General features: G+C 45.7%; 1 protein-coding gene across 10 annotated transcripts in view; it reads left to right on the top strand.

The window, feature by feature from the left end:
* The window catches only part of SEPTIN6 (septin 6), a 159638-nt gene that overhangs the window by 90311 nt on the left and 52417 nt on the right, over positions 1–16910 (top strand). For 6 of the 10 annotated variants that reach the window (XM_059883516.1, XM_059883515.1, XM_024988198.2 and 3 more), the window contains 1 exon segment: positions 12284–12398. In XM_059883516.1, the coding sequence (XP_059739499.1) occupies positions 12284–12398 (115 nt within the window). 10 annotated transcript variants of the gene reach the window in all.

The following is a 16910-nucleotide window of genomic DNA, read 5'->3' as shown; positions in this document are numbered from 1 at the left end:
TCCAACTAAAAGTCATATTCTACCCCAAGCAGGGAGAGGAAAACTGTAACATTCACCCATATCTCTGCAAATACAGCATATGCAAGTACAGCACTGAAGAAAACTTGCGTGGCCCCAAATAGTAAAATTTCATGAATCTAAGTCGAGGGTCTGTGGATGATCATGGTACTATTTTCCAACTTTTCTGTGTGCTTGAGACTTTGCAAAGTTAAAAGTTGTAGGGCAATGTGAATGTCCGTCCTCCTCCTCGCAAATGCCACATGGCCCCTACCCTCGGGGAGTTTACAATCTAGTAGTGGAGGCAGACACGATTAACTATGATTATCCCTGTGGTGAGCTACTGCCTGCTAGGATAATTCATTACAAGGGGACCTGATCCAGCCCTGGCCGGGGTTGGGGGGTCGGTGGTGGTGGGTGACAGGAAAGGCTTGCTGAGGACTTTAACCACCAGAAGGATAGGTGTGAAGATGGGGGAGAACTCACTTCTGCTCCCAGGCTGGGAACATTTCCTTTGTTAATTCACACACTTTTTTTTCATTCATTCCTTCTGCATGTGTTTATTGGGCACTGACTGCCAGGCTCTGTGCCAGGTGCTGGGAATATAGTGGTGGGCAAGGCCCACACGACAGCCCTCTCAGAGCTTCCAGATGAGAGGCCAGAATAAGCCCTCTTCATATCCTAAAACCCGGAAATGTGAGTGTCAGTGGCGTTCTTATTACAAAACTGCATTACAACTGAGCAATTTGTCTGTATAGTATAATGAGATTTTGATCTGCAGTCTTGTGCACAGCATTTACTTTGTAGAGTCTCTGCTGTAAATTTTCTATTAATTGCTGGCTTTGTTACCCAGCACGGCCCCTCCCTTTGTGTGCTGTAAGGGAGAGAACCCATAGCATTAGCCTGAGCAAAACTAATTAGGAATCTAAGTCCCCTGGGAAAAGGTATTCCAGAACTAAATGGGACTGATTTCTGGACTTTCCTCGGTTTCTGGATTATCAGAGCCGTGGTTTCATATTAGTATGAACAACTGAGGACCGCTTTTCAGTCGCGTGTACATTAAAACCACATTTGAGAAAGAACCAGCGAGAAAAGAAAGAAAAAGAATACCGTGGATCAGTGTAACATGTGTCTTTCAATGATCTCAAAATGCTTCCATCTGTATGATTTCATTTTCCCCAACAGCTTCTTGGACGAGTATTATTGTTCTTTTCATTTTATGGGTTCAGGGAGACCAAACGACTTAGTCCAAAGTGTTATTGCTGGTCAGTGGATGAAGCAATGAAACATCTACCAGATGATACAAATTCAGTTTTTAAAAAACCCTGGCCTTGTCATCGTGATTCCAAGAAATAAAAATCCTGACATGTCCCCTCTTCCCCCTTTGTTCACTGAATCTCCCCCTCCCCCCAGCACACTTAACCATAGAGGTCAAGAAAGACTATACTTGGGTGCTTGGGAGATGCTCTGATGTTAAAAAGAGATTCTCGGCTTAAACCCCAGATAGCACAGTCATGGCTATGTGTGGGCTTGCTTTCTTTCTTCTTTCCCATATTGCTTTAAATAAAAATCTTGGAGCCACCAGCCATGTAATGATGGATTATTTTAAGTAACAACTGGAGGGGGGTGCGCAGGATGAATTAGAAACACAGACCCTTCCTCCTTGGTTTGGCAGGAGGAGGCTTCTGCTGCTGGGATTTGAAACCGTGGGTTTTCTCTGCTGCCTGCACAGAGGAAGGAGGCCACATGCTTGGGAGGGGGAGAAATAACGTTCGCGCTTCTGCAGTGTCTTCTCATTAGAGGCAGCCATCTGCTGAATTACGCAGCATGCTCGCCACTGGCCTCAGAGTCGGGTCATTCCTTCCACTCACATAAAGGGGACTGCGGGAAAGATTTGCGGGCCTTCTCAGGGACAGGGCCCAGGGCTCAGGTTTCTCTGGCCAGGGCCTTCTCTGATCCCCAAGGAAAGCGCTGGAGTAGCAGGGGCCGAGCCTTGCTTTCACGGCCTTGATGAGGTGTGAGGTCGTGTTCGGTTTCCTTTTGCAGCAGAGGCCCCAGCTCTGAGCACTGGCGCTGAGGCAGGAACTGGGTTTTTTCAGATCCCCTTTAAATGAGACCAGATGGAGGCAGAGGCAAATTCAGGCTCCCCAGAGGACAGTTGGGCATTCATCCAGAGGCCTGTGAGTAAACCTTTTTTTTTTTTTTTCTTCTCTCTTTAACAGATTGGAGATAACAATGGCCAGAACACCTAGGAGACTCTGTTTAAATGGCCTGATTGGAAGCAAAGCTGTCTGGCTTTTGTGGGAAAGTTGACCCACCCTGGGCAGGGGTCACCCCTGGCCTGAGGTGGAGGAGATCTTTTATCTAGAATCTGGCCGGTAGGCTTCAGTAGCCCTGGAGCTCTTAGAGGCCAAACTGAGGCTCAGGCCTTAGTCAGAAGAGAGGGAACTGGGAGCTGGAGGTGGGAGAGAAGAGGCAGAAGAGGGGCACCAGCCTTCGTGAGCCTGTTCCACCACCCTTCTCCTCCTGACTAGCATCAGCCCCAAGCCCCGTGTCTTGGAATTCTACAGCAGAAAGAAATCTCTGTGCCACTTGAGTCAGCCTTTCCATTTGAGAGTGCCTGTCTGCTTGTCAGGGTCCCCTCACCGTTCTCTGCCTCGAAATCACTGTGTGACTGGGGACACGTCACTTCCTCCCTCCGAGTCTCTTTCCCCTTTTGTGAAATGAGCCGGTTGGATGAAGTGCTCTTTAAGGCCGTTTCCAGCTCTAACAGCATAGGGTTCCTGTGTTTCCTAGTCCTCTGGCCTAATTTCTTTCAGGTCCTTGACTGCTTTTGCTTCCAAGTGAGATGGCAGAATTTAAGTCCACCTTTTCCCTGCTTTGACTCCTTGAGCTGGGTGGAAAGACTGTTGTAGAGAAAGCAAGCCAGTGGTTTTTAGCTCAGCAGGGTCCCTGGAACTGGAATGGAAAGCAACGACCCTTCAGATATTGTCTGTCTATCCGTGTAGGTCTATATGGCTATTGTCTTCCTATAAAGGTACATGACAGCTGAATTTTTGTCTATTGAATCCCCTTTTAAATGCACTAGGAGAGCTAGCTATTTAATAGAGTCCTGCTGTGAATCCTTTTACAGGAGGAAAAGCCACTCCGGAGCTGATCCAGTGTATTAAACCCAGAGTTGGATTTGCTGCAGGTGGGCCTTCTGTCTCCATGGGGGGCATAGTTTCCTGTGTGCTTCCCCAGGATCCCCTAAGTTACTCCCCCACCGAAAGGCATTGGGGCCCCCAGGGTGTGATGCTGGCTTTTGCAGGCTTTATGTCTCGTCCAAAAGGCCCCCAAATTTCTCTCTTCCAGTTAGGGCATTATTATTATTGTCAGTTTCCTCAGCCCAGCTTAATCAGAGCCAGGGAAATCCTGATTTTCATGTGTTAGGCATACTGGAGTTTTTTGCTTTTGTTTTTGTTTTTAATCTCTGGGAACTTATCAGTGCTTTTGCGCTCTTATGGCTGATAATGCAGGTCATGATTATCTCTATCAGTTGTATCCAACTCTTTGCGACCCTATGGACTGTAGCCTGCCAGGCTTCTCTGTCTATGGGATTCTCCAAGTAAGAATACTGGAGTGGGTTGCCATGCCCTCCTCCAGGGAATCTTCCTGACCCAGGGATCGAACCTGCATCTCTTATGTCACTTGCTAGAGGTAAAGAACCCACCTGCCATGGACAGAGGAGCCTGGCAGGCCACAGTCCATAGGGTCATGCAGAGTAGGACACGACTGAAGCGACTTGGCATGCACGCACTTGACAACACTGGAGGCAGCAAATAGGGCTAGCATCCACCTGACTGCTTCAGCAGGTTATGCGATTTGACTTTGCGTCCCGCTTCACATGAATCTTGTTGTTGTTGTTGTTGTTGGCCTCACCAACTTTGTGCTTTGTGGGTTTTCTCTAGTTGCGGCGAGCAGTTACTCTAGCTGTGGTGACTTCTCGTTGCGGTGGCTTCTCTTGTTGCAGAGCACAAGAGGCTGCTTGGGCTCAGTAGTTGTGGCACACTGGCTTAGTTGCTCCGCAGCATGTGGGATCTTCCCAGAGCAGGGATTGAACTCATGTCCCCTGCATTGGGAGGCAGATACTGAACCACTGGACCACAGGGAAGTCCCCATTATACTTTATAATAATAAGGCATAACGGGGCTTTCCTGATAGCTCAGCACTGAAGAATCCGCCTGCCGATGCAGGAAACATGGGTTTGATCCTTGGGTTGGGAAGATTTCCTGGAGAAGGAAAAGGCAACCAACACCAGTACTCTTGCCTGGAAGACCCCATGGACAGAGGAGCTTGGCTGGCTACAGTCCATAGGATCGCAAAGAGTCACACACGACTTAGCGACTAAACAACAACAATATACTATATAATAAACAACAATATACTATACAATAATGTTTTATATATATATACATATATATAATGGGGCTTCCCACATGGTGCTAGTTGTAAAGAACCTGTCGGGAAAATCCCCTGGAGGAGGCCATGGCAACCCACTCCTGTATTCTTGCCTGGAGAATCCCCATGGAGAGAGGAACCTGTGGAGCTACAGTCCATAGAGTCGCAGAGTTGGACACAACTGAAACACCTTAGTATGCATGCACCTATGTTATAATAAGGAAAATAATGAGGTTTTATTGTATTATTGGTAAAATAAATATTTTATATACAATAAAACAGCCTGAAAGCTGAATACTTAACTGAACTGTCTGATTATCTGTACATAAAGCAACTTTTTCATTGTAACTAAATATTTTGATAAACAACAACAAAAAAAAGATTTTGCTAAACTGAGGCTACTTTCCTGCCTAGGAAAATATCATAATAGGTGCTTTTAAAAAATAAAATTTTAATTCTGATTATAAAATTAAAATATGCCTACTGTAGAAAGTTTGGAAAACAGGAAAGCACCAACTGAATTGTCTGATTACTTGTATAGAAAGCAACTTTTTCATTGTAACTAAAGATTTTGTTAAACTATCTGAGGCTACTTTCCTGCCTAGGAAAATATCATCATAGGTGCTTTTAAAAAATAACATTTTAATTCTGAGTATAAAATTAAAATATGCCAACTGTAGAAAGTTTGGAAAACAGAGGAAAGCACCAACTCTTACAGCCCCTCCAACCCCAAATCGACCATTGTCACAATTTTGGTATATATTCTTCCAAGCTTTTAAAAATGCATATATACTTATTTTCCCCATGATTGGGATGATCCTGTATATACAAGGTTTTGTTTTTTTCACCTAACAGTATTTGGTGATCATGTTCCTATGCTATTAAATATTCTTAGAATATGTTTTTTCAGTTCAGTTCAGTTGCTCAGTCATGTCCGACTCTTTGCGACCCCATGAATTGCAGCACGCCAGGCCTCCCTGTCCATCACCAACTCCCAGAGTTCACTCAAACTCACGTCCATCGAGTCGGTGATACCATTCAGCCATCTCATCCTCTGTCGTCCCCTTATCGTCCTGCCCCCAATCCCACCCAGCATCAGAGTCTTTTCCAATGAGTCAACTCTTCACATGAGGTGGCCAAAGTACTGGAGTTTCAGCTTTAGCATCATTCCTTCCAAAGAACACCCAGGACTGATCTCCTTCAGAATGGACTGGTTGGATCTCCTTGCAGTCCAAGGGACTCTCAAGAGTCTTCTCCAACACCACAGTTCAAAAGCATCAATTCTTCGGTGCTCAGCTTTCTTCACAGTCCAACTCTCATATCCATACATGACCACTAGAAAAACCATAGCCTTGACTATGAATATGTTTTTTTACCATCCGCTTAATAGTCCATCATGCATCACTGAACTATTCATTGAGTTTGAACATCCTGAAGATTTTCAGGGTCTCTCAGAGGTCAATATTCAGAGCTGGGGATGGATGTAGAGAAAGGGAAGGTGTGAGAAATCAGGCCCACCACGAAGTGATACATGAGACTGCCAGAGAGAATCCGATTTCCGTGTTTCTGTCCTTTCCTAGCATCTCCATGCCAAGGCCAGAGGAAGAAAGTCAAGGGCAAGCCCGGTTATCAGCCATGAGTTCCAAACTTTTTGTTTTGGTCTTATCCTTCAGAATGACAGGTACTAACTTGGCCACCCCAGGTTTTTTTTCCACCCCAGTTTGAAATGGAGACAGATGGACCCTCCTTTTCCTGTGCCACAAAGGTTGAAGGAGGGGACAGGAGTGGTCCATTTGGGTGCTTTGGGACTCTTTATTTTCAGAATCACAGCAAGGGGAAACTGATGCACAGCTGGAACCGCCTTCACTCGTCCTTCATAACGTGATCCTTCGAATATTCAATTAAAACACGAAATTGGCGTGTTCTCAGGGGAGGAGGCGGAAGAGAAAGAGAGCGGTGTTTCTGCCTGTGATATGAAATGTGGTATAACGTATTTCAAAACCGCAGGTGCCTGCAGATGAGGCGAAAACAGGAAATGCAATTGGGGAGGGGAGTGGGGCTCCCGCAATTCTCAGGAGCACACTTTCATTTTTGCCTTCCTTTCAGCTCCTCTCAGATTCTGCATCCTAATTACCCCTGCTGCAAAGCTGAGTGAGAACTCTCTTTTCATGTATTAAAGATGTTTTTAAATTACACAGGTAATGTGTGAATACATTCATGCTGTAAAAGAATCAAGCAACGCAGAAGCACACTGACTACCGCCCCTGAGTAAGCCCCTAGTTCCGGTCCCCTTTCCTGAGGTAGCTTGAGTTCTGGGTTTTTAAGAGGTGTCTTTTTGGTTGCCTTTCTCTGCACTCACATACATGTATGTGTCAATACACACATGTAAGGATTTTTGCATGTATCGACACATGAATACTGTGCTTATTGTTCCACAGCTTCTATTTTTCTACTATAATATGTCTCAGATATTCCCATCGGTACCTATAGACCAACTGCATTCTTTTTTATGTACTGGAGTACGGTTGATTTCTTGACCTTTGGGCCCCCCTCGTGGCTCGGCAGTAAAGAATCCACCTGCGATGCCTGCCAATGCAGGAGATGTGGGTTCAATCCCTGGATAGGGAGGATTCCCTGGAGAAGGAAATGGCAACCCGCTCTGGTATTCTTGCCTAGAGAATTCCACAGACAGGGGATTCTGGCAGGCTCCGGTCCAGGGGGTATCAAGAGTTGGACAAGACTTAGTGACTAAACCACCACCACCATAATTAATTTACAACGTTGTATTAATTTCAGGTGTACAGCAAAGTGACTCCGTTAGACATATATCTACTCTTCTAGATTTATTTCTCATATAGGTCATGGCAGAGTATCAAGTGGCGTTCCCTGTGCTATACAGTAGGTCCTCGTTAGTTACCTATTTTATTAATATATGTAGTAGTGTGTATGTCAATCCCAATCTCCCCATTTATCTCTGCCCCTCCTTATTCCCTGGTAACCAAAAGTTTATTTTCTAGATCTGTAATTCTATTTCTAGACCTACTGCATGCTTCTTAATGGCTGCAGAATATTCCAGAATGTGCACTTATCATAATTTAGTTAACTATTTTCCCATTGTCGGCTATTTAGGTTTTTTTTCCCCTAGGTTTTCAGCATTATAAATAATACTGTAATGAAGTTCCTTGTCTTGTATGTACATGGATCTTTGTATAGGTATGTGAGTTTCTGTAGAGTAGATTCTCAGGGAAGGTTGCGGGGTCATGGGAAATGAGCCATTGAACATTTTGGTGTCTGTGTCCTTTCTAGCATCTCAGTTTAAAGCCTCAGACGTGGCACCGCCTGATACTCAAGATGGTAAGAGTTTAGTGACAGATGTGCTGGGCCAGGTTGCCAGTTCCATCTCTTGTTGTGCACTTTGTAATCCAGGGACATTCAATGAACTGCAGTCAAAGTAATCAGGCCCTCAGTTAATCAGGCCACCTTAAGGAGAAATAGGAAAGATAAACTACCAGAGGTTTAGAGAGGAAGGGGGGGGTGGAGAAACTTCCGGGGGCTGTCATAGGGTCAGTGTCCACTCAGCCCAAATCCTGTCCTTTTCACCTCTATGTATTTACCTCTGAACAATGGGGACTGATATTCATAACGGTGACCTTGACATCTTCTAAGATTCATCAAAGCAGGAGTGAATGGTGCTTGCCAGACAGGATTTCCTAAAGCAGGAACTGCATTTACAAATTCATTTTTGAAGCTTTATCAGCTACAAGGACTGAGACATGCAATTTACTGCTTAAATCTTGGTTAGCAAGAAAGACACATTATTTAGATCCCACGTTCCCTAGTTCCTAGTACTGGACACCAGATAAAAAGACAGGGAAAAAAAAGGATTCTAAAAGTTACCAGTGGCCTTCACCAAATCCAGACCAATGGTTATTTCTTTGTAATAATTCCTGACTTAAACCTTGGCCTATGGTGATAGAAAACTAATTGGGTCATCTCTTACTTTCCTGATCATTTCCCTCCCTCTTGGGAGAATTCTCTTCATCTTCCCATTCCTTACTTGTGGGCATTTCTTATATTCAATGTTTAGTTCTTTTCTCCCTGTACTGTCTCTTGAAGAACACATCCAGTTTCATACTTCTTACTCCTAAATTTGTCTCAGTCCTGAATTCTCCCTGAGCATGCAATTCCATATTGTTAAGTACATACTGGACTTCTTCGAGATGGATATGTCACCATAAAATCAAAACTATCTCATTTTCTTTAATATAGAAAATGCTTTTACAAATCCAGAAGAGAAAGACAAGCACCCATTTTAACAAAATGGGCAAAGACACGGATAGGCAACTCACATATACATAGACACAATTGCGTACACAGTTGAACAATAAAAAAATATTCACTCTCACTAATAAAATGCAAATTAAGTGACATGATGCCATTTTCCAGTGACAAAATTCATGATGGTTAAAAAGTTTCAGAAGCTCAGTGCTAGTCTAAGTATGTGTAAACAGACATGCTCACACACTGGTGTTGAAAATAGACATTTGTAATATTCTCTGTTGAATGATTTCTCAATGTGTACCGAAGTCTTTCCAATGTGTGTGCCCTAGGACCCAGCAGGGTTTAATTCTAGGAATTTAGCTTAAGGAAATAATCAGAGACTATGCAAACGTGTAAGAACATGAATTGTTACTTAAAATGGTTGCAGACTTGGAAACAGGCTAAAGGTCTAGCAGTGGGAGATGGGTTGAGAAAATGTGGTAAATTCCTACCATGGAATGTTACATGGCCAAAAAAGTATTGTTTTAGAATATACTTAATTACTCAAGAGAACATCCATACTATATTAAGTGTCAGGTTTTCAAGCCAGGTGATGAAAAGGAATGTATATACAGATTTATCCCATTTTGTAAAAAAATAAAAAATAAAAAGGAGATAGAGAAAGAAGTATATAGACTATAGGGAAACACACATAAATATTAGTGGTGATTATCTCTGAAGAGTGATATTATGAGTGATTTTTATTTTCTTCTTTATAATTTTCCATATGTTTTAAAATTTCTACAGTGAACATTGATTACTCTTATAAAAATCTGATAAATGTAATTTAAAAATAATAGCTGTTTAAAATGAGAATCTTCGACTTTTCCACTAACACACCCTTTCCTGGCTTCCCTGTTTCTGCCCTTGGTGCCATCAATCCAAGCTCCCAAGCCTAGGACCTTGCAGCCTGACAGCTTTGATTGTTCCTTTACTCTCTGCCCCAACACTCATTGAGTCTCATTCTTCCTTTAGGATGGCTCTCAAATTTGTTCCTCTCTCTTGAGTCCCAAGTCAGATCAGTTCATTTCAGCCAGCATTTATTGTCACAGCGCCTGCTTGTCACTCTGCCAGTTCAGCGTTATTGGAGTCACCCCCTCATATGTCTTCCTGCCCCTGCCCTCTCTCTCCTCCCACTGATCAAGTGCCCTGCAGCTCGAATGATGTTTTGAAAACACCACTTGTGTCATGGTCCTTCCTGCTCAAAACACTCAAAATGCCCCTTTGAAACCCCATTGCCTGGGGAATAAAGGCCATGTTTTCTTCAACTCTTTCGGGCACTCATAGCACTGGGCTAGGTGGGAGATAACTATGGCCATTTGAGGGGTGTTTGGTGAGGTTTTGGCAACGAACTAAATCTTCAAGAATAAGATATAGAGTCCTCCCCACTGCCCTTCACTATCTTCGGTTTGAAAATTTCCTTTCCTCACCTTTTGGCGGCCTTGGAGCGGTTGGAAGTTTCATGGTGCCGAATTTGGAGACAGGAAGAGGCAGCCAGGGGCGATAAAATAGGCTCAGGAAACCTTGACTCTGAGTCCGTCCCAATTTCTGATCTGCTAAGTAGGAGGCTCCATCAAGAAAGCAGATGGGCTCTTAGGTTTCTGTCTCTCCTGCAGCCTTGAGGACCAAGAGTGAATGGTGGGAAACTTATATCTCTCTTTGATTGTTTTGATAAAAAGAAGGAGAAAGGGGTGAGGGAAGGCAAAGAGGGGCAGATGTAGAACAAGCCCTGAGTGATGCGGGCCACTCATGAAACTCAGCTGTCTTCAGGTACCCCTCTGGGGTCCAGAATCTACCAGCCAGGACCAAGTGATGGCATATGGTTGTCTGTTGGGAATACTCTGCTGGGAGTGTGTGGGGTGGGATGTATGAGGGTAACCATCTTGCCAGATGGCAGGCACGGGCACTCGTCCTAGCTCTTCAATGACCTGGTGACACCGAGGAGAGTTAGATCCCATGCTGGGAGGAGGGCTGTCTGGGAGCCAGTGGTGACAATGCCAGCTGCTGAAGGGCTCCCCTGCCAAAGCAGTCTGTCTGTCTCAGTGCAAAAGTTTACCCTAATGGTCTGAGTCGAAAAGCAGGGCCCGTCCAGCCTGAGAGGTGCCTGCTAGCACAGCTGGTGATGCTGGGACAGGACTCCTGGCACCTCCTGTGTCCATTTTGGATTGCTCTTGGCACCTTTCTGGGTACAGAAATCTCGGTGGACTCCACCAAACAGAAAGTCTGACTCCCTTTGTAGCCCACCCCTCCTGTCTAGCTCAGCTGTCCCCCGCTTCCCCTTTCCTCTCTGCACCCCTCCCTTGGGGCCGCCGGCACTTAGCCGGCTTCTTGAGTCCAAGCAGACCCCTTCGGTCCTGCCCCCGGCTCCTTGGAAGCCTTCCTCAGTGTGAGGTTCTCCCTGTTTTGTAGAACTGCTAACAATGAGAACCCTTGGGACCTGCAGGCAGAGCGAAGGCCCCCTGCTTTCCAGGGCTGGGAATGGCTTACCTGACCCCGATGGAGACCAGGGAACCTGGGGCAGGCTGAGGGCAGCTGTGTGTCTGGACTATCACAAAGTGTTCCGTGGCATTGCCTATTGTTTGAGGGTCTGAGGGGAAGGAGAACATCACAGTGCAGTAAGAGCTGCAGCTACAGTTGCTGGAGTGTTTATCACACTCTGTGCCCCATGCTCAGGGCTTGAAGAGCATTATCCTATCCAGTCCTCACACCAGTCCTACGAGGTAGTAACTACTACTGTCTGGTTTTACACATGCGGAGATTTCGAGAAGTTCAGTAAATTTGTCTGAGGGCAGGAGGTGGAGAATGTGGGACTCCCACTCAGACCTGCCTGATTTTTAAGCTGTATGTTGTGCCACCTTGGTTAGATCCCCAAAAGTGCCCTAGAGAGAGGAGTAATTGCTTTTTAAATTTTGATTAACTTTTTTTGGCTGCCCTGGGTCTTCGTTGCCCAGTTGTGGTCCTTGTGCTTAGTTGCCCCTTGGCATGTGGAATCTTAGTTCCCTGTCCACGGAGCAATGACTACATTGGAAGGTGGGTTCTTTAATGGTGGACCACCAGGGAAGTCCCAGAAATTGCTTTTGTGATGTTTCTTTGTCATGTTTGCTGAACACTTATATGTGTTTCAGGCTTTGTTCTAAGCTCGTTACATGTGTGTTAGCATATTGAGTCTCCCAATCACCTGTAACATAATATCGTCTCCAACAGAGTTAACCCAAGAATGGGACCCTCCGGCCCCAGTGTTCTCATCCTCTGACCCCACCCCCCCACGCCGTACAAGCTCTCTCTGTAGTTGGCTGCGTGTGAACTGTATTGACTTTCATTATGGAGCCTCAAGGATGCTGGAACCCAAGAATCCATGATTTGTAAGCTAATGGGTCATTTTGCTTTGGATCAGGAACTACTAAGGGGAGATGAGCCTGACTCCCCGAGTGTGTGTTCCTTCCTAGCACAGAGGGCACTGGGACGGGAAAAGTGTGACCCAGGTTGCTTGTAAGCACGTCCTCATTTTCTTCCGTTTCCAAATTAGGGTGAAGGTTGCCGAACGGTCCCCCTGGCTGGACATGTGGGGTTTGACAGCTTGCCTGACCAGCTGGTGAATAAGTCAGTCAGCCAGGGCTTCTGCTTCAACATCCTGTGCGTGGGTGAGTATTTCCATAGCAGGAAATTCTATTACAGAATATGGATCCTTAATGGCTGGATGTGGCTTGGCAGGTAATTAGGTTCCGTAGTGTGTCGTTCTGATCTATTTGCAAGAGTATTTTTCCCCCTCTTCTGTTATCCCTCTGCTTGTTTTGTGAGCAGCTGGCTGTAATTACACTTTTTTCTCTGCCCAGACCAGAATGTGGGGCCATCCCTTGGGGGTGGGGGGAGCTGAGCTGTGTGACACCCACTGGAAATTCTGTGAGGGAGCTGACCAGCTCTTGTCAGGTTTGTTCTGACTGTAGAGAATAAGAGCCAGGGCAGAACTGGGAGGGAGGTAACGGCTGTGGAAAGATGCCTGCTTCCCAGCTGTGGGCAGTGGGTTGGGTCTGTCTGTTTCCTCTGCAGCCGTGCTGTGCTTGGTACAGTTTGAGCCTAAGCACAGGGACCACACAGCTGTGTGACAAGTTCTTTTATTCCCTTTAAGTGTATGTGTGCCTGGATCTTTAGTCTCAAGTGTGGGAACCATGTCTTAGTCACCTCTGCTGTGCTAATCACAGCACAAAGAGAGTTCAATGATGTACATGAAATGAATGAACGAATTATCCCTGCAGGAACCACTCACTATACTTCTCAAACACTTTCCCATGTTAGCAATTTGGGTCCTTACTAGGACTCTGGGAAGTGAACAGAGCAAATGGTATTCATAGCCTCAAGGAACAGATGAAGACCAAGAAACTCCAGAGGATAAGGGACTTACCTGAGTCCACACAGGATAAGTGGTGGAGCCATGACAAGGACCCAGGTCTGCCTGACCCTTTGTTCCTCCCACTGCTTCTGTAACCGCTTCCTGCAACACCTCTTGAGAACCCAGAAGCGTTTTGGAAACTGTCACGCTCCAACCAAACACATCTGAGGAATAGTAGTTCCCTGAAATTCTTTAAGAATCTCTCTTTAGACCTTGCTGCCGTGCTGTGCTCAGTCCTGTCCAACTCTTGGCTGAGACCTTAAATAATCCCAGATTTACAAACATGATCACACCATATAATTTTCACTATACAGTACAGTAAGGCATACCTGCATATTTTCAGTGACGTACCTCAAACCTTAATGACTGTATAAATACCATAATAATGGCAGTTTTCATGCCAATTAGAACACTCAAACACTTGCTAGTTGCCTTTTCTTATTTTCGTATAGAACTTATAGGGAGTTCATTCATGTTGAGGGTCTGAACCACAACTGAATTGCATATTTTACTCTAATGTAGTCTAAAATGATGTTTTCTAACTAAGGACATTCCTTTTTATGGGACTCTTTTATTTTTTTGTCTCCATCCCTGGCACTCCTCAGATCATTTTGTAGAGGAGAATAACTGCACCCTCAAAGACAAGCAGAAAAAACAAGGCCACTTCTACATCTGGGGGACAGGTGGTCAGCTAGGCTCACTCAGTAGCGACAAGACTCACTCCCACTGTCCAGCTCTGAAGTCTATGAGATGAAAATACATGCTTCACAGATGACTTATCAGGGGCCTGAAAATCCACATCTAAGCTGTTAATTCTTCAAATGCCAAAAGTCAACCCATGGTTATGATGAAGTTCTATTAGGAGAGGGATACAAAACAAACAGCAGCTGTGGTGATCAACATCAAGATCAAATGCCATCACATCCAATATTAGCACTGCCACATCTTTCCCATCTTTGGCTGATGGCCAACTTATTTCACATAATATTTGATTACTGAAAAACTTCTGCACAAACATGATGGAGTCCCTTGGCATTCCTCCCAGAGCTCCGGATGACCTGTGCTGAAGTCTAGGGGATGAAAAGTGAAGGCCCACCCATGTCAACCTCTCAAACCAATTGCAGTTGGGTGGCTGGTACAGCTTTGGGAGAGCCTAAGTGTGGGGTAATTGGCCATTCAGAACACAGGCTCTCCTAGGGCCCAGAGAAAGAAGCAGCCAAGCTCCAGGCAAAGTGGGTGGGAGAAATAGTAAACCCCCACTCACCCAGGCAGTTACAACTGTAACTGCTTCACTGTGCACCTGCGGGGATAGAATTGCTCAACTGCCGGGGACAGACCCTCCAAGAGGAGAAGGGGAGAAAGGAGACCCTTACACCCAAGGAGTCACCCCTTCTCTTCCTCTCCCTACTGATGAAGTTTCAGGAAATGGCTGCCCTTGTAACTCCCCTTTTAGCCCTGCAGGTGCACCCCTTGCATGCACCTGCCCAGATTGGGTTAATTTCATTCCCCATCCCTGCTCCACAAAAGCCTGCAACTCATACATCCCCATCTCTGGCTGGGCTCCCAAGCCTGTCCTTGCTCTGAGAACCCACATTTTGGCCCTAAGTCACGAGTGGCTTACAGTGGCTCTTCGGCTGCCATCTCAGCCTGGCCATGGGGCGGGGTGCTGTTGCTGACTTGGCGAAGGGTCCATGGCTTGGCCGCTGAAGGTGATTGTTTCTCTCACAGAACCTTCAGTGACCATACTTTCATGCCTACTGCCTGTGCATAACGGTCAGTTTTACTCCCTTAATGATGGCTAGAAAACCATTTTGTTTGCATAGGGTATGTTTCCCCAAAGGATTTTCTTTTCTTTTCTGATCAGGCATTTTAAATAAATATTAAGTAAATGTAAAATTATGCTAACCCCAGCCTCGGTTATTAACAGAGACCTAGGATATTTTTATCACTGCTGCTAAGTTGCTTCAGCCGTGTCCAACTCTGTGCTACCCCATAGATGGCAGCCAACCAGGCTCCTCCGTCCCTGGGATTCTCCAGGCAAGAATACTGGAGTAGGTTGCCATTTCCTTCTCCAGCTTTTTTTTTTTTTTTTAATCACAGCAGTGTTTATCTGGTGCTAGGCTCTGATCTGAAATTAACCCAATCTGGGCAGGTGCATGCAAGGGGTGCACCCGCAGGGCTAAAAGGGGAGTTACTAGTTACTCTGCCAGCAGCAGAGTGAGTACCCTACACGCATATGTGCACATGTGTGTGATGGAAACATGCTTCCCTGGTGGGTGGCTCAGACAGTAAAGAATCTGCCTGCAGGAGACCTGGGTTCAATCCCTGGGTCAGGAAGCTCCCCTGGAGAAGGGAATGGCTACCCACTCCAGTATGGAATTGAGAGGGAGAATTTTTATGAATCAAGAGCATAGTCTTTATGCAAGGGCCCTGATAATAATATCTACGATTATTTTTAGAGGGCCAGGCACATGGTGTGAGCATATTATGTCTCCTTTCCAACAGTTGACAATAAATACAATAATTACTGAATGGGGTGAGATTCCCCTCCCCCTCTAAAAAATCTACTAGTCCCTTAGCTTTAGAAATCACTAGGATCCCAGGATTCTAGATATAGTACAGGAAGCCTTGGAGGAACCACTTGAGTCAGCAGTGCAAACATTCGACTGGGAAGGAACCCCAAAGAGATTCAACCCTCTGAATGTGCCAGCAACAGAGAATGCCTGTGAAGAGCACAAAGGATCATAATGATAATATTTACTTTGAAGCTGCTCAGGATTCCAGGCTCAACTGGGCTATGTTGAACTTGGGGGGAAGAAAACATACAAGAGAAGCAGGATTGAGGTTCTGCAGAAGGAGGGGAAGGGCAACTAGCATTCTCTCAAGGTCAGGGGCTGATGGTTTCAGCCCACCGTCTCTGGGAGAGGCAGCTGTCCACTTGTCTAAGAAAGGCTGCCAGTGATAGTGTGCTGGTCAGCATCGAGCAGTCCACTCTCAGGAGAAACATTGCCATCTTTTATAGCATCTGCTGGTTTCCCAGCTGTCATTATTCTCACCATGCTGCTGCTGCTGCTAAGTCGCACCATAGCTGGTTTTAAACTGCCAACTTGACGTCACTGCATGCAGGCTTGGGAAGAGCTGCAGGAAACCGGGCAAGCTGGCTCCAGCACACCACTGTTTGCCAGGTCTCTGCAAGATGAGGAAGGCCTAGAGATAAGGTCACAGAGCCAGGCAGGACCCTGTCCCCGTCCATAGGCTCCCTGGGCCAACAGGAGTTCCTGGAGAGTTTCCTTTTGGACACCTCCTGGTTGAACTCAAAAACATCTCTCTTGGCTTTTTCCAACATTTGGAGCCAGAAGAGACAAGCTCCATGCGACTGAGTTCCATGCCAACAGAGATTGTGGCTGTCCTGTTCATTGCTCTATCCCCAGCTACTAAATCTGTGCCTGGCTCCTATTAGAGGCTCTAAAGATTTGTTGACTGACTGAGTGAACCAGCATATCGCACCTATTGGACACTGGAGCATATATGGGTTCCAGTGTCAGACTGCCTGCAGTCAAATGCGGGCATTGTCACATCCTACTTTTGTGACCCTGGGTCAGTTTCTTCCTCCACATTTTATAGATGAGGAAAGTGAGGTGCAGAGAGACTGAAGAGCAGGGGCAGATGCACGCAGATAGGAAGTGATTTGGTTAACTCATGGGTAAATTAAGGACAAATAGTATGGGCCTTAAGAAGCATCACTATGAATAAAGCTAGTGAAGGT

This window comes from Bos taurus, chromosome X, assembly GCF_002263795.3.
Source record: "Bos taurus isolate L1 Dominette 01449 registration number 42190680 breed Hereford chromosome X, ARS-UCD2.0, whole genome shotgun sequence".
NCBI lineage: Eukaryota > Metazoa > Chordata > Mammalia > Artiodactyla > Bovidae > Bos > Bos taurus.
The sequence above is the reverse complement of the archived record's forward strand: the minus strand, read 5'-3'. Positions and strand labels throughout refer to the sequence as shown.